General features: G+C 44.9%; 1 protein-coding gene across 1 annotated transcript in view; it reads left to right on the top strand.

Moving 5' to 3' along the window:
* Nucleotides 1-229: 229 nt before the first annotated feature.
* The window catches only part of LOC311119080 (ryanodine receptor 2-like), a gene marked incomplete at its 3' end in the record, with an annotated part of 130,919 nt that continues 108,958 nt past the window's right edge, over nt 230-22,190 (top strand). Inside the window, exons 1-5 of the mRNA XM_084193829.1 lie at nt 230-387; nt 4,707-4,828; nt 7,023-7,206; nt 8,043-8,178; nt 11,350-11,445. Of these exons, the coding sequence (XP_084049955.1) occupies nt 262-387; nt 4,707-4,828; nt 7,023-7,206; nt 8,043-8,178; nt 11,350-11,445 (664 nt within the window). The 5' untranslated portion in view covers nt 230-261. The remainder of the gene's footprint in view (nt 388-4,706; nt 4,829-7,022; nt 7,207-8,042; nt 8,179-11,349; nt 11,446-22,190) is intronic.

Genomic DNA, 22,190 nt, shown 5'->3' with positions numbered 1-22,190 from the left:
AGTAAAAAAAAAATTTTTGTCATACCCATGGTATACGGTCTGACATACCACGGCTGTCAGCCAATCAGCATTCAGGCTCGACCCACCCAGTTTATAATGATGATTATATCACAGCTAATAAATTGCAGGCACTCAGTTTTTTGCTTCATACCTATAACACACACCCCCTTGTCCCTTTTATTGATGTTCATTAATCATGTCTCACATCTGCTTAATTCTCCAGGAAAAGCTGGACCTGGGGCAAAGAGGGAGGTGGATGGCATGGGTGTTCCTGATATCAAGTATGGTGACTCAGTGTGCTATATCCAACACGTTGCCACCTGTCTGTGGCTCACATACCAGGCCATGGACGCTAAGTGTGCGCGCATGGGCGGCGTGCAGAGAAAGGTACGTCCCTGTCTGCACTCAACTGCTGCTCTAACCAACCCCACTATAGCTTGGTTGAAAAATAGATGTATGTGAAATGATGTGTGGGGGGTAGCGTCACCACTGTGAGCGCAGCATTCAGTCTGGTTTAACCAGGCTATCCCCACACATAAATTAACATACTGTACGGTGCATTCGGAAAGTATTCAGACCCCTTTACTTTTTCCACATTTTGTTACGTTACAGCCTTATTCTAAAATTTATAAAATTGTTTTTTTTTCCTCATCAATCTACACACAATACCCCATAATGACAAAGCAAAAACAGGTTTTTAGAAATGTTTGCAAATGTATTAAATATAAAAAACTGAAATATCACATTTACATAAGTATTCAGACCCTTTACTCAGTACTTTGTTGAAGCACCTTTGGCAGTGATTACAGACTCGAGTCTTCTTGGGGATGACGCTACAAGCTTGGCACACCTGTATTTGGGGAGTTCAACCCATTCTTCTCTGCAGATCCTCAAGCTCGGTCAGGTTGGATGGGGAGCGTTGCTGCAGAGTTATATTCAGGTCTCTCGAAAGACGTTCGATCGGGTTCAAGTCCGGGCCCTGGCTCGGCCGCTCAAGGACATTCAGAGACTTGTCCCGAAGCAACTCCTGCGTTGTCTTGGCTGTGTGCTTATGGTCGTTGTCCTGTTGGAAGGTGAACCTTCACCCCAGTCTGAGGTCCTAAGCGCTCTGGAGCAGATTTTCATCAAGGATCTCTCTGTACTTTGCTCCGTTCATCTTCCCTCGATCCTGACTAGTCTCCCAGTCCCTGCCGCTGAAAAACATCCCCACAGCATGATGCTGCCACCACCATGTTTCACCGTAGAGATGGTGCCAGGTTTCCTCCAGATGTAACACTTGGCATTCAGGCCAAAGAGTTCAATCTTGGTTTTATCAGACCAGAGAATCTTGTTTTCATGGTCTGAGAGTCCTTTAGGTGCCCTTTGGCAAACTCCAAGCGGGCTGTCAATCAAATCAAATCAATCAAATCAAATCAAATTTTATTGGTCACATGCGCCGAATACAACAGGTGCAGACATTACAGTGAAATGCTTACTTACAGCCCTTAACCAACAGTGCATTTATTTTAAACAAAAAAGTAAGAATAAAACAACAACAAAAAAGTGTTGAGAAAAAAAGAGCAGAAGTAAAATAAAGTGACAGTAGGGAGGCTATATATACAGTAAAATAAAGTGACAGTAGGGAGGCTATATATACAGGGGGGTACCGTTGCATAGTCAATGTGCGGGGGCACCGGCTAGTTGAGGTAGTTGAGGTAATATGTACATGTGGGTAGAGTTAAAGTGACTATGCATAAATACTTAACAGAGTAGCTGCAGCGTAAAAAGGATGGGGTGGGGGGGCAGTGCAAATAGTCCGGGTAGCCATGATTAGCTGTTCAGGAGTCTTAGGCTTGGGGGTAGAAGCTGTTGAGAAGTCTTTTGGACCTAGACTTGGCACTCCGGTACCGCTTGCCGTGCGGTAGCAGAGAGAACAGTCTATGACTAGGGTGGCTGGAGTCTTTGACAATTTTGAGGGCCTTCCTCTGACACCGCCTGGTATAGAGGTCCTGGATGGCAGGGAGCTTTGCCCCAGTGATGTACTGGGCCGTACGCACTACCCTCTGTAGTGCCTTGCGGTCAGAGGCCAAGCAGTTGCCATACCAGGCGGTGATGCAACCAGTCAGGATGCTCTCGATGGTGCAGCTGTAGAATTTTTTGAGGATCTGAGGACCCATGCCAAATCTTTTTAGTCTCCTGAGGGGGAATAGGCTTTGTCGTGCCCTCTTCACGACTGTCTTGGTGTGTTTGGACCATGATAGTTCGTTGGTGATGTGGACACCAAGGAACTTGAAGCTCTCAACCTGTTCCACTACAGCCCCGTCGATGAGAATGGGGGCGTGCTCAGTCCTCTTTTTTTTCCTGTAGTCCACAATCATCTCCTTTGTCTTGGTCACGTTGAGGGAGAGGTTGTTGTCCTGGCACCACACGGCCAGATCTCTGACCTCCTCCCTATATGCTGTCTCATTGTTGTCGGTGATCAGGCCTACCACTGTTGTGTCGTCTGGCCACTCTACCATAAAGGCCTGATTGGTGGAGTGATGCAGAGATGGTTGTCCTGGAAGGTTCTCCCATCTCCACAGAGGAACTCTAGAGCTCTGTCAGAGTGACCATCAGGTTCTTGGTCACCTCCCTGACCAAGGCCCTTCTCCCCCAATTGCTCAGTTTGGCCGGGCAGCCAGCTCTAGGAAGAGTCTTGGTGGTTCCAAACTTCTTCCGTTGAAGAATGATGGAGGCCACTGTGTTCTTGGGGACTTTCAATGCTGTATACATGTTTTGGTACCCTTCCCCAGATCTGTACCTCGACACAATCCTGTCTCTGCGCTCTACGGACAATTCCTTCAACCTCATGTCTTGGTTTTTGCTCTGACATGCACTGTTAATTGTGGGACCTTATATAGACAGGTGTGTGCCTTTCCAAATCATGTCCAATCAATTGAATTGACCACAGGTGGACTCCAATCAAGTTGTAGAAACATCTCAAGGATGATCAATGGAAACAGGATGCACCTGACCTCAATTTCGAGTCTCAAAGCAAAGGATCTGAAAACTTATGTAAATAAGGTATTTCAGTTTTATTTTATTTTATACATTTGCAAACTTTTCTAAAAACCTGTTTTCGCTTTGTCATTATGGGGTATTGTGTGTAGATTAATGAGGGGGAAAAAAATATATATTTAATACATTTTAGATTAAGGAATGGACTGTATATCAATCTGAATCACCAGAGGTTAACCTCTCATCATAAAGATGTCACTCACTAAAACATATCCTTATCTGGTCTCAGCTCAGCTCGTCTCCACGGTTTCCTCAGTCCAGCCGGCCGACTAACATGCCAGCATTCAGCCGGAGCAGTTATGACTCAGAGTGTTTTATAAATGTCTTCCTAACGAGCCCTCATCTTCTCAATCGGCTCCAGGCCGCTCTCACTGGAATAAAACCATTAAGCTACGCTTGTCATATAATTAAAGCCATTAGGCTAAGCTAACAGTGTCAGAAACCCACTCATTCTAATGAATAAAACCATTAGCATTATGCTAAGCTAACAGTGTCAAATGAACCAGCCATTCTGTCTCCAGATATGACATTACAGTACTGGTCCTCTGTAGCTCAATGTGGTCCTCTGTAGCTCAGCTGGTAGAGCACGGCGCTTGTAACGCCCAGGGTAGTGGGTTCGATCCCCGGGACCACCCATACGTAAAAATTTATGCACGCATGACTGTAAGTCGCTTTGGATAAAAGCGTCTGCTAAATGGCATATTATATTATTATATTACATTTAGTATTCAGCTAAATTACTTTTTAGTGAGGGACATGTTCTGATGAGAGAGGTCAGGTTAACCTCTGCTGGTTGAGACCGAGTCGTGTGAATTTGTAGTGTGGTGTAATGATGTTTGGGGGTAGCCGTTAGGCTAAGCTAACCGTGTCGGAACAGAGAGCTCCTATTCTGTCTCAGTATTTCAGTATTGTATTAGGATCCCCATTAGCTTCTGCTAAAGCAGCATCTACTCTTCCTGGGGTCCACACACAACCTTAAACATTACATAATACAGAACATTACTAGACAAGTACAGAACTACATTTAACTAAGTATACACACTTTCATATATTATAATCATGTGATTCATAGACGCTACAGAATGCAAGTGCAATAACAAGGAGGTGCGTTGTAAATAGGCTGACACTATTCGCTATTTATTTATTTAACCTTTATTTAACTAGGCAAGTCTGTTAAGAACAAATTCTTATTCACAATGACGGCCTACACCGGCCAAACCCGGACGACGCTGGGCCAATTGTGCGCCGCCCTATGGGACTCCCAATCACGGCCGGTTGTGATACAGCCTGGAATCGAACCAGGGGGGTCTGTAGTGACGCCTCAAGCACTGAGATGCAGTGCCTTAGACCGCTGCGCCACTCGGGAGCTAAATTCCCCCGACGTGAATAAAGCTACCTTGTTTCGACAGTCACTGCCTGTAATGGGTATCCTGGGGTAAAGTATATACTCAATGCTACGCTAACAGTGTCAGAAACCTCCCGTTCTGTCTCAATGCTAAGCTAACAGTGTCAGAAACCTGCCGTTCTGTCTCAATGCTAAGCTAACAGTGTCAGAAACCTCCCGTTCTGTCTCAATGCTAAGCTAGCCGTGTCAAAGCTAACAGTGTCAGAGACCTCCCGTTCTGTCTCAGTGTCTGCAGAACGTGACATTTAGCATGTGTCTGTTTCAGGCCATCATGCACCACGAGGGACACATGGACGATGGGCTGACCCTGTCCCGCTCACAGCACGAGGAGTCCCGCACCGCACGGGTCATACGCAGTACTGTCTTCCTGTTCAACCGATTCATCAGGTGGGGAGATACAGGACACACACACTCTTAATGGGAGAAATGGGGACACATCTTCCTGAAGGTTGCAGAGAGAAGATGAACCCAGATTACAATGACAGATTATCACTTGCACGCACACCCTCAGTAACTTCTCTCTCTCTCTGTGTTCCAGGGGTCTGGACACCCTCAGTAACTTCTCTCTCTGTGTTCCAGGGGTCTGGACACCCTCAGTAACTTCTCTCTCTCTCTGTGTTCCAGGGGTCTGGACACACTCAGTAACTTCTCTCTCTCTGTGTTCCATAGGTCTGGACACCCTCAGTAACTGCTCTCTCTATCTGTGTTCCAGGGGTCTGGACACCCTCAGTAACTTCTCTCTCTGTCTGTGTTCCAGGGATCTGGACACCCTCAGTAACTTCTCTCTCTGTCTGTGTTCCAGGGATCTGGACACCCTCAGTAACTTCCCTCTCTCTCTCTGTGTTCCAGGGGTCTGGACACTTCTCTCTCTCTGTGTTCCAGGGGTCTGGACACCCTCAGTAACTTCACTCTCTGTGTTATAATAATAATAATAATATGCCATTTAGCAGACGCTTTTATCCAAAGCGACTTACAGTCATGCGTGCATACATTTTTTTTGTGTATGGGGGGTCTGGACACCCTTGTGTATGAGGGGTCTGGACACCCTCAGTAACTTCTCTCTCTGTGTTCCAGGGGTCTGGACACCCTCAGTAACTTCTCTCTCTCTGTGTTCCAGGGGTCTGGACACCCTCAGTAACTTCTCTCTCTGTGTTCCAGGGGTCTGGACACCCTCAGTAACTTATCTCTCTCTGTGTTCCAGGGGTCTGGACAGCCTCAGTAACTTCACTCTCTGTGTTCCAGGGGTCTGGACACCCTCAGTAACTTCTCTCTCTGTGTTCCAGGGGTCTGGACACCCTCAGTAACTTCTCTCTCTATGTGTTCCATGGGTCTGGACACCCTCAGTAACTTCTCTCTCTCTGTGTTCCAGGGGTCTGGACACCCTCAGTAACTTCTCTCTCTCTATGTGTTCCAGGGGTCTGGACACACTCAGTAACTTCTCTCTCTGTGTTCCAGGAGTCTGGACACCCTCAGTAACTTCTCTCTCTCTATGTGTTCCAGGGGTCTGGACACACTCAGTAACTTCTCTCTCTCTCTTTGTTCCAGGGGTCTCGACACCCTCAGTAACTTCTCTCTCTCTGTGTTCCAGGGGTCTCGACACCCTCAGTAACTTCTCTCTCTATGTGTTCCAGGGGTCTGGACACCCTCAGTAACTCCTCTCTCTCTATATGTGTTCCAGGGATCTGGACACCCTCAGTAACTTCTCTCTCTCTGTGTTCCAGGGGTCTGGACACCCTCAGTAACTTCTCTCTCTCTCTGTGTTCCAGGGGTCTGGACACCCTCAGTAACTTCTCTCTATGTGTTCCAGGGGTCTGGACACCCTCAGTAACTTCTCTCTCTCTATGTGTTCCAGGGGTCTGGACACCCTCAGTAACTTCTCTCTCTCTCTATGTGTTCCAGGGTTCTGGACACCCTCAGTAACTTCTCTCTCTCTCTGTGTTCCAGGGGTCTGGACACCCTCAGTAACGTCTCCCTATGTGTTCCAGGGGTCTGGACACCCTCAGTAACTTCTCTCTATGTGTTCCAGGGGTCTGGACACCCTCAGTAACTTCTCTCTCTCTCTGTGTTCCAGGGGTCTGGACACCCTCAGTAACGTCTCCCTATGTGTTCCAGGGGTCTGGACACCCTCAGTAACTTCTCTCTATGTGTTCCAGGGGTCTGGACACCCTCAGTAACTTCTCTCTCTCTCTGTGTTCCAGTTGTCTGGACACCCCCAGTAACTTCTCTCTCTCTCTGTGTTCCAGGGGTCTGGACACCCTCAGTAACTTCTCTCTCTCTCTGTGTTCCAGGGGTCTGGACACCCTCAGTAACTTCTCTCTCTGTGTTCCAGGGGTCTGGACACCCTCAGTAACTTCTCTCTCTGTGTTCCAGGGGTCTGGACACCCTCAGTAACTTCTCTCTCTCTGTGTTCCAGGGGTCTGGACACCCTCAGTAACTTCTCTCTCTGTGTTCCAGGGGTCTGGACACCCTCAGTAACTTCTCTCTCTCTGTGTTCCAGGGGTCTGGACACCCTCAGTAACTTCTCTCTCTCTGTGTTCCAGTTGTCTGGACACCCTCAGTAACTTCTCTCTATGTGTTCCAGGGGTCTGGACACCCTCAGTAAAAAAGGAAATACCTCGACACTAGACCTGCCGATTGAGTCGGTCAGTTTGAGTCTTCAGGATCTGATTGGCTACTTCCAGCCTCCCGACGAACACCTGGAGCACGAGGACAAACAGAACCGCCTCCGAGCCCTGAAGAACAGACAGAACCTCTTCCAGGAAGAGGTAGAGAACAGAGAGCATGCTGGGGGGTTATATTCCACATCAGCAGGGAAAGGGGGAAGGAACTACACCAAACAGCCGTTTAGTTACCTGGCCTCATCGTGCCAAGTTGTGCATAAAGCCTTGATAAAGTCCCTCCATTTCTTCCTGTCCTGAGCTGTTTTAGTGTTTTGGTCTAGGGCAGTCATGACACTGCAGATCATCCCACTGTTTCTCTGACTCTCCTGTTAAATGAAGTGTTAAGAGAGCAGCTGTACCGATGTGCTGTGTAGGGCACCAGCTGGTGTAAAGCTTTGTTTCTTCAGTAGTGGGGCCCCAGATGGGGTCCCCTAGGTCTCAGCTGGCATTAAATTAATATACTAGTTCTCCCACGGTTAGTTCTGTTGTGACGATCGACTGCCCCTGACCCTCGACATCGCCACTCTGTAAATTCCCATTTAAAGTCAGCAGTGCGGTATCCTTCAGGTCTCATCAGTGTCATGGTGCAGGGGACCAGACTTCTCTGCTTTGGCCTGTTCATGGCTTTCACTGTGCCTCTAAACATTCACTAAGCTATTACAGCCATTACAGTCCATGTGAATATCAATGTGTTACTACTACTATATGCACACGTGACTGTAAGTCTCTTTGGATAAAAGCGTCTGCTAAATGGCATATTATTATATTATTATAAATGTATCCAGTTTCTTTTCGATGAGCCTATAGATACACTATGTATGTAGATACACTATGTATGTAGATACACTATATAGATACACTATGTATGTAGATACACTATGTATAACATGACTCCCCCCTCTCTCTCCCCACCCTTCTCTCCCTCCCCCTCTCTCCCCCAGGGTATGATAAACCTGGTGTTGGAGTGTATCGATCGTCTCCACGTGTACAGCAGCGCGGCTCATTTTGCTGAGGTGGCGGGGAGGGAGGCCGGGGAGGCCTGGAGGTCCACGCTAAACTCATTATATGAGCTACTGGGTGAGGATGGGAGCAGCTGAATACTGCAACCTCAGGGCTTTTAGAAATGCTGCCCCTGTACACCAACACAGCTTACACACGGGGCCTGACCCCCAGCACAGAGCTGCTACGTTCTACAACACTCATCAACATGTACCGCCAGGTTAGACTGACTTCACTGATAACAGGGAGGGGCAGAGGTGGGATGGAGGTGACAGGAGAGAGGAAGAGAGGAGAGAGGTGGACAGAGAAGGAGAGGAGAGGAGAGGAGAGGAGAGGAGAGGAGAGGAGAGAGGTGGACAGAGAAGGAGAGGAGAGGAGAGAGGAGAGATGGAGAGGAGAGGGGAGAGGTGGACAGAGAAGGAGAGGAGAGATGGAGAGGAGAGGAGAGGAGAGGAGAGGAGAGGAGAGGAGAGGAGAGGAGAGGAGAGGAGAGGAGAGGAGAGGAGAGGAGAGGAGAGAGGTGGACAGAGAAGGAGAGGAGAGATGGAGAGGTGAAGAGAGAGGAAGAGAGGAGAGAGGTGGACAGAGAAGGAGAGGACGGATGGAGAGGAGAGATGGAGAGGAGAGGAGAGAGGTGGACAGAGAAGGAGAGGAGAGATGGAGAGGCGAAGAGAGAGGAAGAGAGGAGAGAGGTGGACAGAGAAGGAGAGGACGGATGGAGAGGAGAGATGGAGAGGAGAGGAGAGAGGTGGACAGAGAAGGAGAGGACGGATGGAGAGGAGAGATGGAGAGGAGAGGAGAGAGGTGGACAGAGAAGGAGAGGAGCGATGGAGAGGAGAGATGGAGAGGAGAGGAGAGGAGAGAGGTGGACAGAGAAGGAGAGGAGAGATGGAGAGGAGAGATGGAGAGGAGAGGAGAGAGGTGGACAGAGAAGGAGAGGAGAGATGGAGAGGAGAGAGGTGGACAGAGAAGGAGAGGAGAGATGGAGAGGAGAGGAGAGGAGAGGAGAGGAGAGATGGAGAGGAGAGAGGTGGACAGATAAGGAGAGGAGAGATGGAGAGGAGAGGAGAGAGGTGGACAGAGAAGGAGAGGAGAGGAGAGGAGAGGAGAGAGGAAGAGAGGAGAGAGGTGGACAGAGAAGGAGAGGAGAGGAGAGAGGAAGAGAGGAGAGAGGTGGACAGAGAAGGAGAGGAGAGATGGAGAGGAGAAGAGAGAGGAAGAGAGGAGAGAGGTGGACAGAGAAGGAGAGGAGAGGAGAGAGGAAGAGAGGAGAGAGGTGGACAGAGAAGGAGAGGAGAGAGGAGAGGAGGGATGGAGAGGAGAGGAGAGAGGTGGACAGAGAAGGAGAGGAGAGGAGAGAGGAAGAGAGGAGAGGAGGGATGGAGAGGAGAGGAGAGAGGTGGACAGAGAAGGAGAGGAGAGGAGAGAGGAAGAGAGGAGAGAGGTGGACAGAGAAGGAGAGGAGAGAGGAGAGGAGGGATGGAGAGTAGAGGAGGCAGAGAGAGCAGAGGAGAGAAGAGGAGAGGAGGCAGAGAGAGCAGAGGAGAGAAGAGGAGAGGAGAAGAGGAGAGGATGGGGAATAGAAACAGTATGAACAGCAGCACAGCATAAATCCTTAATAAGAGTCTGCTAGATGGCTACACTATACTACCCTCTCTGGTGACTTCTGCCATGTCAAGCTAACTGCCATCAGCAACTGACTGACTGACTGGCTGATTAACTGACTGACTGATTAACTGACTGAATGGCTGACTGGCTGATTATCTGACTGGCTGACTGACTGGCTGGCTGATTAACTGACTGGCTGACTGACTGACTAACTGACTGGCTGACTGATTAACTGACTGACTGACTGACTGGCTGATTAACTGACTGACTGGCTGACTGACTGGCTGCTGGCTGACTGGCTGACTGGCTGACTGACTGACTGGCTGATTAACTGACTGGCTGACTGCTGGCTGACTGACTGGCTGATTAACTGACTGGCTGACTGACTGGCTGATTAACTGACTGGCTGACTGACTAACTGGCTGATTAACTGACTGGCTGACTGCTGGCTGACTGACTGGCTGATTAACTGACTGGCTGACTGACTGGCTGATTAACTGACTGGCTGACTGACTAACTGACTGACTGGCTGATTAACTGACTGAATGGCTGACTGGCTGATTATCTGACTGGCTGACTGACTGGCTGGCTGATTAACTGACTGGCTGACTAACTGCCTGACTGACTGGCTGATTAACTGACTGGCTGACTGACTGACTGGCTGATTAACTGACTGGCTGATTAACTGACTGGCTGACTGCTGTTTAAAGCGGCAGCTGGTCTTCTGCCACGTGCTGCTGCCTCAGCCCTCAGCCCTAACTGATGCTAATGGTTCCATGCTGCCTCGTTGCTGCCTCAGCCCTCAGCCCTAACTGATGCTAATGGTTCCATGCTGCCTCGTTGCTGCCTCAGCCCTCAGCCCTAACTGATGCTAATGGTTCCATGCTGCCTCGTTGCTGCCTCAGCCCTCAGCCCTAACTGATGCTAATGGTTCCATGCTGCCTCGTTGCTGCCTCAGCCCTCAGCCCTAACTGATGCTAATGGTTCCATGTGTTTCTTTATGTATAATGCTGTGTGTATCATCTGACCTGATGTTGTTGCAGAGTGCTTGGAGGAGAAACTGTTTGCTAAATGGATGTTTTCTAGAAGCTCCAGATGTTGCACCTGAGGCTCGATGTGTCTCTGGGTGCCTTGTTTGTCTCACACTGTAATGTATACTAATGACTGAACTGGAGCCAAGGAAGGGAATATACTGCTTGTCAAATGCACGTGTTCTGTTTTTAAAGTCTGTTCCCTCCTGTACCCTTCCTCCTTCTCTTGATCTCTATGTCCACCTTTCTGGACCTCTGTGGATCACTCTCTCAATTCCTCTCAATCCCTTTCTCTCGGGATCACTCTCAATTCCTGTCAATCCCTTTCTCTCTGGATCACTCTCAATTCCTCTCAATCCCCTTCTCTCTGGATCACTCTCAATTCCTCTCAATCCCTTTCTCCCTGGATCACTCTCAATTCCTCTCAAACCCTTTCTCTCTGGATCACTCTCAATTCCTCTCAATCCCCTTCTCTCTGGATCACTCTCAATTCCTCTCAATCCCTTTCTCTCTGGATCACTCTCAATTCCTCTCAATCCCTTTCTCTCTGGATCACTCTCAATCTTTCACTCCTTCTTCATCTCCTCCTCTCATCCCTCTTGTCCTCTAGCTGCGTTGATAAGGGGCAACAGGAAGAATTGTGCCCAGTTCTCCGCCTCGTTGGATTGGTTAATCAGCCGGCTGGAGAGACTGGAGGCCTCGTCTGGTAAGTGATCAGGAATCAATATATCCATGTTACCACCATGCATGCCATCATCACATATCATTATGTCAAGTCATCTGTATGACCCTGATCTCTGATCAGAAGATCCTTCAGTCCACTAAGTGTTCAGATCATGTCCCTTTCCCCAGTCTTACTATTCCCTCAACTGTACCGTAGTATGGTCTGTGGTATGGTCTGTAGTATGGTCTGTAGTATGGTCTGTAGTATGGTCTGTAGTATGGTCTGTAGTATGGTCTGTAGGATGGTCTATAGTATGGTCTATAGTATGGTCTGTAGTATGGTCTGTAGTATGGTCTGTAGTATGGTATGTAGTATGGTCTGTAGTATGGTCTGTCTGTGGTATGGTCTGTAGTATGGTCTGTAGTATGGTCTGTAGTATGGTCTGTAGTATGGTCTATAGTATGGTCTGTAGTATGGTCTGTAGTATGGTCTATAGTATGGTCTGTAGTATGGTCTGTAGTATGGTCTGTCTGTGGTATGGTCTGTAGTATGGTCTATAGTATGGTCTGTAGTATGGTATGTAGTATTGTCTGTAGTATGGTCCGTAGTATGGTCCGTAGTATGGTTTGTCTGTAGTATGGTCTGTAGTATGGTCTGTAGTATGGTCTGTAGTATGGTCTGTCTGTGGTATGGTCTGTAGTATGGTATATAGTATGGTCTGTAGTATGGTCTGTGGTATGGTCTGTAGTATGGTCTATAGTATGGTCTGTAGTATGGTCTGTAGTATGGTCTATAGTATGGTCTGTAGTATGGTCTATAGTATGGTCTGTAGTATGGTCTGTAGTATGGTCTATAGTATGGTCTGTAGTATGGTCTGTAGTATGGTCTATAGTATGGTCTGTAGTATGGTCTATAGTATGGTCTGTAGTATGGTCTATAGTATGGTCTGTAGTATGGTCTGTAGTATGGTCTGTAGTATGGTCTGTAGTATGGTCTATAGTATGGTCTATGGTATGGTCTGTGGTATGGTCTGTAGTATGGTCTGTAGTATGGTCTATAGTATGGTATATAGTATGGTCTGTAGTATGGTCTGTGGTATGGTCTGTAGTATGGTCTATAGTATGGTCTGTGGTATGGTCTGTAGTATGGTCTATAGTATGGTCTGTAGTATGGTCTGTGGTATGGTCTGTAGTATGGTCTATAGTATGGTCTGTAGTATGGTCTGTGGTATGGTCTGTAGTATGGTCTATAGTATGGTCTGTAGTATGGTCTGTAGTATGGTCTGTAGTATGGTCTGTAGTATGGTCTGTGGTATGGTCTGTAGTATGGTCTATAGTATGGTCTGTAGTATGGTCTGTAGTATGGTCTGTCTGTAGTATGGTATGTAGTATGGTCTGTAGTATGGTCTGTAGTATGGTCTGTCGTATGGTCTGTAGTATGGTATGTAGTATGGTCTGTAGTATGGTCTGTAGTATGGTCTGTAGTATGGTCTGTAGTATGGTCTGTCTGTAGTATGGTCTGTAGTATGGTCTGTAGTATGGTCTGTAGTATGGTCAGTCTGTAGTATGGTCTGTGGTATGGTCTGTAGTATGGTCTGTAGTATAGTCTGTAGTATGGTCTGTGGTATGGTCTGTAGTATGGTCTGTAGTATGGTCTGTAGTATGGTCTGTCTGTAGTATGGTCTGTAGTATGGTCTGTAGTATGGTCTGTAGTATGGTCTGTAGTATGGTCTGTAGTATGGTCAGTCTGTAGTATGGTCTGTGGTATGGTCTGTAGTATGGTCTGTAGTATAGTCTGTAGTATGGTCTGTGGTATGGTCTGTAGTATGGTCTGTAGTATGGTCAGTCTGTAGTATGGTCTGTAGTGTGGTCTGTAGTATGGTCTGTAGTATGGTCTGTAGTATGGTCTGTAGTATGGTCTATAGTATGGTCTGTAGTATGGTCTGTCTGTAGTATGGTCTGTAGTATGGTCTGTAGTATGGTCTGTCTGTAGTATGGTCTGTAGTATGGTCTGTAGTATGGTCTGTAGTATGGTCTGTAGTATGGTCTGTAGTATGGTCAGTCTGTAGTATGGTCTGTGGTATGGTCTGTAGTATGGTCTGTAGTATGGTCTGTAGTATGGTCTGTAGTATGGTATATAGTATGGTCTGTAGTATGGTCTGTAGTATGGTCTGTAGTATGGTCTGTAGTATGGTCTGTAGTATGGTCTATAGTATGGTCTATAGTATGGTCTGTAGTATGGTCTGTAGTATGATATGTAGTATGGTCTGTAGTATGGTCTGTAGTATGGTCTATAGTATGGTCTGTAGTATGGTCTGTAGTATGGTCTGTAGTATGGTCAGTCTGTAGTATGGTCTGTAGTATAGTCTGTAGTATGGTCTGTGGTATGGTCTGTAGTATAGTCTGTAGTATGGTCTGTAGTATGGTCTGTCTGTAGTATGGTCTGTAGTATGGTCTGTAGTAGGGTCTGTAGTAGGGTCTGTAGTATGGTCAGTCTGTAGTATGGTCTGTGGTATGGTCTGTAGTATGATATGTAGTATGGTCTGTAGTATGGTCTGTAGTATGGTCTATAGTATGGTCAGTCTGTAGTATGGTCTGTAGTATGGTCTGTAGTATGGTCTGTAGTATGGTCTGTAGTGTGGTCTATAGTATGGTCTGTAGTGTGGTCTGTAGTATGGTCTGTAGTATGGTCTGTAGTATGGTCTGTAGTATGGTCAGTCTGTAGTGTGGTCTGTAGTATGGTCTGTCTGTAGTATGGTCTGTAGTATGGTCAGTCTGCAGTGTGGTCTGTCTGTAGTATGGTCTGTAGTATGGTCAGTCTGTAGTGTGGTCTGTCTGTAGTATGGTCTGTAGTATGGTCTGTAGTATGGTCTGTAGTATGGTCTGTAGTATGGTCTGTAGTATGGTCTATAGTATGGTCTGTAGTATGGTCAGTAGTATGGTCTATAGTATGGTCTGTAGTATGGTCAGTCTGTAGTGTGGTCTGTCTGTAGTATGGTCTGTAGTATGGTATGTTGTATGGTCTGTAGTATGGTCTGTAGTATGGTCTGTAGTATGGTCTGTAGTATGGTCAGTCTGTAGTGTGGTCTGTAGTATGGTCTGTCTGTAGTATGGTCTGTAGTATGGTCAGTCTGCAGTGTGGTCTGTCTATAGTATGGTCTGTAGTATGGTCTGTAGTATGGTCTGTAGTATGGTCAGTCTGTAGTGTGGTCTGTCTGTAGTATGGTCTGTAGTATGGTCTGTTGTATGGTCTGTCGTATGGTCTGTAGTATGGTCTGTAGTATGGTCTGTAGTATGGTCTGTAGTATGGTCAGTCTGTAGTGTGGTCTGTCTGTAGTATGGTCTGTAGTATGGTCTGTTGTATGGTCTGTAGTATGGTCTGTAGTATGGTCTGTTGTATGGTCTGTCGTATGGTCTGTAGTATGGTCTGTAGTATGGTCTGTAGTATGGTCAGTCTGTAGTGTGGTCTGTCTGTAGTATGGTCTGTAGTATGGTCTGTAGTATGGTATGTAGTATGGTCTGTAGTATGGTCTGTAGTATGGTCTGTAGTATGGTCCGTAGTATGGTCTGTAGTATGGTCTGTAGTATGGTCTGTAGTATGGTCTGTAGTATGGTCTGTAGTATGGTCTGTAGTATGGTCTGTAGTATGGTCTGTAGTGTGGTCTGTAGTATGGTCGGTAGTATGGTCTGCATACCCATATCTGCATAGACAATCTGCAGTAGGATCACTGTTACAGCATCATAGACAATCTGCAGTAGGATTACTGTTACATCAGTATAGACCATCTGCAGTAGGATCACTGTTACAGCATCATAGACCATCTGAAGTAGGATCACTGTTACATCAGTATAGACAATCTGCAGTAGGATCACTGTTACAGCATCATAGACAATCTGCAGTAGCATCACTGTTACAGCATCATAGACAATCTGCAGTAGGATCACTGTTACAGCATCATAGACCATCTGCAGTAGGATCACTGTTACAGCATCATAGACAATCTGCAGTAGGATCACTGTTACAGCATCATAGACAATCTGCAGTAGGATCACTGTTACAGCATCATAGACCATCTGCAGTAGGATCACTGTTACAGCATCATAGACAATCTGCAGTAGGATCACTGTTACAGCATCATAGACAATCTGCAGTAGGATCACTGTTACAGCATCATAGACCATCTGCAGTAGGATCACTGTTACAGCATCATAGACAATCTGCAGTAGGATCACTGTTACAGCATCATAGACAATCTGCAGTAGGATCACTTTTACATCAGTATAGACAATCTGCAGTAGGATCACTGTTACATCAGTATAGACAATCTGCAGTAGGATCACTGTTACATCAGCATAGACAATCTGCAGTAGGATCACTGTTACATCAGCATAGACAATCTGCAGTAGGATCACTGTTACATCAGTATAGACAATCTGCAGTAGGATCACTGTTACATCAGCATAGACAATCTGCAGTAGGATCACTGTTACATCAGCATAGACAATCTGCAGTAGGATCACTGTTACATCAGTATAGACAATCTGCAGTAGGATCACTGTTACATCAGCATAGACAATCTGCAGTAGGATCACTGTTACAGTAGACAGCATCATAGAGAGCAGACTGTAGTTCAGCATGACTGTATTTCCCACACTGCCTTCCTTCCTTATTATCTAGGGTGTAATGGGACTCTATCCTATCAGTGGCACTGTCATATCACAGGAACTCTTTATAGAACGTTCTGTCATATCACAGTAACTCTTTATAGAACGTTCTGTCATATCACAGGAACTCTTTATAGAACGTTCTGTCATATCACAGTAACTCTTTATAGAACGTTCTGTCATATCACAGTAACTCTTTATAGAACGTTCTGTCATATCACAGTAACTCTTTATAGAACGTTCTGTCATATCACAGTAACTCTTTATAGAACGTTCTGTCATATCACAGGAACTCTTTATAGAACGTTCTGTCATATCACAGTAACTCTTTATAGAACGTTCTGTCATATCACAGTAACTCTTTATAGAACGTTCTGTCATATCACAGGAACTCTTTATAGAACGTTCTGTCATATCACAGTAACTCTTTATAGAACGTTCTGTCATATCACAGTAACTCTTTATAGAACGTTCTGTCATATCACAGTAACTCTTTATAGAACGTTCTGTCATATCACAGGAACTCTTTATAGAACGTTCTGTCATATCACAGGAACTCTTTATAGAACGTTCTGTCATATCACAGTAACTCTTTATAGAACGTTCTGTCATATCACATTAACTCTTTATAGAACGTTCTGTCATATCACAGTAACTCTTTATAGAACGTTCTGTCATATCACAGTAACTCTTTATAGAACGTTCTGTCATATCACAGTAACTCTTTATAGAACGTTCTGTCATATCACAGTAACTCTTTATAGAACGTTCTGTCATATCACAGTAACTCTTTATAGAACGTTCTGTCATATCACAGTAACTCTTTATAGAACGTTCTGTCATATCACAGTAACTCTTTATAGAACGTTCTGTCATATCACAGTAACTCTTTATAGAACGTTCTGTCATATCACAGTAACTCTTTATAGAACGTTCTGTCATATCACAGTAACTCTTTATAGAACGTTCTGTCATATCACAGTAACTCTTTATAGAACGTTCTGTCATATCACAGTAACTCTTTATAGAACGTTCTGTCATATCACAGTAACTCTTTATAGAACGTTCTGTCATATCACAGTAACTCTTTATAGAACGTTCTGTCATATCACAGTAACTCTTTATAGAACGTTCTGTCATATCACAGTAACTCTTTATAGAACGTTCTGTCATATCACAGTAACTCTTTTATAGAACGTTCTGTCATATCACAGTAACTCTTCATAGAACGTTCTGTCATATCACAGTAACTCTTTATAGAACGTTCTGTCATATCACAGTAACTCTTTATAGAACGTTCTGTCATATCACAGTAACTCTTTATAGAATGTTCTGTCATATCACATTAACTCTTTATAGAACGTTCTGTCATATCACAGTAACTCTTTATAGAACGTTCTGTCATATCACAGTAACTCTTTATAGAACGTTCTGTCATATCACAGTAACTCTTTATAGAGCGTACTGCCACTGGGCTATCACATTAACTCTTTATAGAACGTACTGCCACTGGGCTATCACATTAACTCTTTATAGAGCGTACTGCCACTGGGCTATCACATTAACTCTTTATAGAACGTACTGCCACTGGGCTATCACATTAACTCTTTATAGAGCGTACTGCCACTGGGCTATCACATTAACTCTTTATAGAACGTACTGCCACTGGGCTATCACATTAACTCTTTATAGAGCGTACTGCCACTGGGCTATCACATTAACTCTTTATAGAACGTACTGCCACTGGGCTATCACATTAACTCTTTATAGAACGTACTGCCACTGGGCTATCACATTAACTCTTTATAGAACGTACTGCCACTGGGCTATCACATTAACTCTTTATAGAGCGTACTGCCACTGGGCTATCACATTAACTCTTTATATAACGTACTGCCACTGGGCTATCACATTAACTCTTTATAGAACGTACTGCCACTGGGCTATCACATTAACTCTTTATAGAGCGTACTGCCACTGGGCTATCACATTAACTCTTTATAGAACGTACTGCCACTGGGCTATCACATTAACTCTTTATAGAACGTACTGCCACTGGGCTATCACATTAACTCTTTATAGAGCGTACTGCCACTGGGCTATCACATTAACTCTTTATAGAACGTACTGCCACTGTGCTGTCACATTAACTCTTTATAGAACGTACTGCCACTGGGCTATCACATTAACTCTTTATAGAACGTACTGCCACTGGGCTATCACATTAACTCTTTATAGAGCGTACTGCCACTGGGCTATCACATTAACTCTTTATAGAGCGTACTGCCACTGGGCTATCACATTAACTCTTTATAGAGCATACTGCCACTGGGCTATCACATTAACTCTTTATAGAACGTACTGCCACTGGGCTATCACATTAACTCTTTATAGAACGTACTGCCACTGGGCTATCACATTAACTCTTTATAGAACGTACTGCCACTGGGCTATCACATTAACTCTTTATAGAACGTACTGCCACTGGGCTATCACATTAACTCTTTATAGAGCGTACTGCCACTGGGCTATCACATTAACTCTTTATAGAACATACTGCCACTGGGCTATCACATTAACTCTTTATAGAACGTACTGCCACTGGGCTATCACATTAACTCTTTATAGAGCGTACTGTCATATCACATTAACTCTTTATAGAACGTACTGCCACTGGGCTATCACATTAACTCTTTATAGAACGTACTGCCACTGGGCTATCACATTAACTCTTTATAGAACGTACTGCCACTGGGCTATCACATTAACTCTTTATAGAGCGTACTGCCACTGGGCTATCACATTAACTCTTTATAGAGCGTACTGCCACTGGGCTATCACATTAACTCTTTATAGAACGTACTGCCACTGGGCTATCACATTAACTCTTTATAGAGCGTACTGCCACTGGGCTATCACAGTAACTCTTTATAGAGCGTACTGCCACTGGGCTATCACATTAACTCTTTATAGAACGTACTGCCACTGGGCTATCACATTAACTCTTTATAGAGCGTACTGCCACTGGGCTATCACATTAACTCTTTATAGAGCGTACTGCCACTGGGCTATCACATTAACTCTTTATAGAACGTACTGCCACTGGGCTATCACATTAACTCTTTATAGAACGTACTGCCACTGGGCTATCACATTAACTCTTTATAGAACGTACTGCCACTGGGCTATCACATTAACTCTTTATAGAGCGTACTGCCACTGGGCTATCACATTAACTCTTTATAGAACGTACTGCCACTGGGCTATCACATTAACTCTTTATAGAATGTACTGCCACTGGGCTATCACATTAACTCTTTATAGAGCGTACTGCCACTGGGCTATCACATTAACTCTTTATAGAACGTACTGCCACTGGGCTATCACATTAACTCTTTATAGAGCGTACTGCCACTGGGCTATCACATTAACTCTTTATAGAACGTACTGCCACTGGGCTATCACATTAACTCTTTATAGAACGTACTGCCACTGGGCTATCACATTAACTCTTTATAGAACGTACTGCCACTGGGCTATCACATTAACTCTTTATAGAACGTACTGCCACTGGGCTATCACATTAACTCTTTATAGAGCGTACTGCCACTGGGCTATCACATTAACTCTTTATAGAGCGTACTGCCACTGGGCTATCACATTAACTCTTTATAGAACGTACTGCCACTGGGCTATCACATTAACTCTTTATAGAACGTACTGCTACTGGGCTATCACATTAACTCTTTATAGAACGTACTGCCACTGGGCTATCACATTAACTCTTTATAGAATGTACTGCCACTGGGCTATCACATTAACTCTTTATAGAACGTACTGCCACTGGGCTATCACATTAACTCTTTATAGAACGTACTGCCACTGGGCTATCACATTAACTCTTTATAGAACGTACTGCCACTGGGCTATCACATTAACTCTTTATAGAACGTACTGCCACTGGGCTATCACATTAACTCTTTATAGAACGTACTGCCACTGGGCTATCACATTAACTCTTTATAGAACATACTGCCACTGGGCTATCACATTAACTCTTTATAGAACGTACTGCCACTGGGCTATCACATTAACTCTTTATAGAGCGTACTGCCACTGGGCTATCACATTAACTCTTTATAGAGCGTACTGCCACTGGGCTATCACGTTAACTCTTTATAGAGCGTACTGCCACTGGGCTATCACATTAACTCTTTATAGAGCGTACTGCCACTGGGCTATCACATTAACTCTTTATAGAACGTACTGCCACTGGGCTATCAGATTAACTCTTTATAGAGCGTACTGCCACTGGGCTATCACATTAACTCTTTATAGAGTGTACTGCCACTGGGCTATCACATTAACTCTTTATAGAACGTACTGCCACTGGGCTATCACATTAACTCTTTATAGAGCGTACTGCCACTGGGCTATCACATTAACTCTTTATAGAACGTACTGCCACTGGGCTATCACATTAACTCTTTATAGAACGTACTGCCACTGGGCTATCACATTAACTCTTTATAGAGCGTACTGCCACTGGGCTATCACATTAACTCTTTATAGAACGTACTGCCACTGGGCTATCACATTAACTCTTTATAGAACGTACTGCCACTGGGCTATCACATTAACTCTTTATAGAACGTACTGCCACTGGGCTATCACATTAACTCTTTATAGAACGTACTGCCACTGGGCTATCACATTAACTCTTTATAGAACGTACTGCCACTGGGCTATCACATTAACTCTTTATAGAGCGTACTGCCACTGGGCTATCACATTAACTCTTTATAGAGCGTACTGCCACTGGGCTATCACATTAACTCTTTATAGAGCGTACTGCCACTGGGCTATCACATTAACTCTTTATAGAACGTACTGCCACTGGGCTATCACATTAACTCTTTATAGAACGTACTGCCACTGGGCTATCACATTAACTCTTTATAGAACGTACTGCCACTGGGCTATCACATTAACTCTTTATAGAACGTACTGCCACTGGGCTATCACATTAACTCTTTATAGAACGTACTGCCACTGGGCTATCACATTAACTCTTTATAGAACGTACTGCCACTGGGCTGTCACATTAACTCTTTATAGAACGTACTGCCACTGGGCTATCACATTAACTCTTTATAGAACGTACTGCCACTGGGCTATCACATTAACTCTTTATAGAACGTACTGCCACTGGGCTATCACATTAACTCTTTATAGAACGTACTGCCACTGGGCTATCACATTAACTCTTTATAGAGCGTACTGCCACTGGGCTATCACATTAACTCTTTATAGAACGTACTGCCACTGGGCTATCACATTAACTCTTTATAGAATGTACTGCCACTGGGCTATCACATTAACTCTTTATAGAGCGTACTGCCACTGGGCTATCACATTAACTCTTTATAGAACGTACTGCCACTGGGCTATCACATTAACTCTTTATAGAGCGTACTGCCACTGGGCTATCACATTAACTCTTTATAGAACGTACTGCCACTGGGCTATCACATTAACTCTTTATAGAACGTACTGCCACTGGGCTATCACATTAACTCTTTATAGAACGTACTGCCACTGGGCTATCACATTAACTCTTTATAGAACGTACTGCCACTGGGCTATCACATTAACTCTTTATAGAGCGTACTGCCACTGGGCTATCACATTAACTCTTTATAGAGCGTACTGCCACTGGGCTATCACATTAACTCTTTATAGAACGTACTGCCACTGGGCTATCACATTAACTCTTTATAGAACGTACTGCTACTGGGCTATCACATTAACTCTTTATAGAACGTACTGCCACTGGGCTATCACATTAACTCTTTATAGAACGTACTGCCACTGGGCTATCACATTAACTCTTTATAGAACGTACTGCCACTGGGCTATCACATTAACTCTTTATAGAACGTACTGCCACTGGGCTATCACATTAACTCTTTATAGAACGTACTGCCACTGGGCTATCACATTAACTCTTTATAGAACGTACTGCCACTGGGCTATCACATTAACTCTTTATAGAACGTACTGCCACTGGGCTATCACATTAACTCTTTATAGAACATACTGCCACTGGGCTATCACATTAAC

This window comes from Coregonus lavaretus, assembly GCF_964263955.1.
Source record: "Coregonus lavaretus genome assembly, contig: HAP1_SCAFFOLD_698, whole genome shotgun sequence".
Lineage (NCBI taxonomy): Eukaryota > Metazoa > Chordata > Actinopteri > Salmoniformes > Salmonidae > Coregonus > Coregonus lavaretus.
This window is presented reverse-complemented; position numbering and strand designations above follow the sequence as displayed.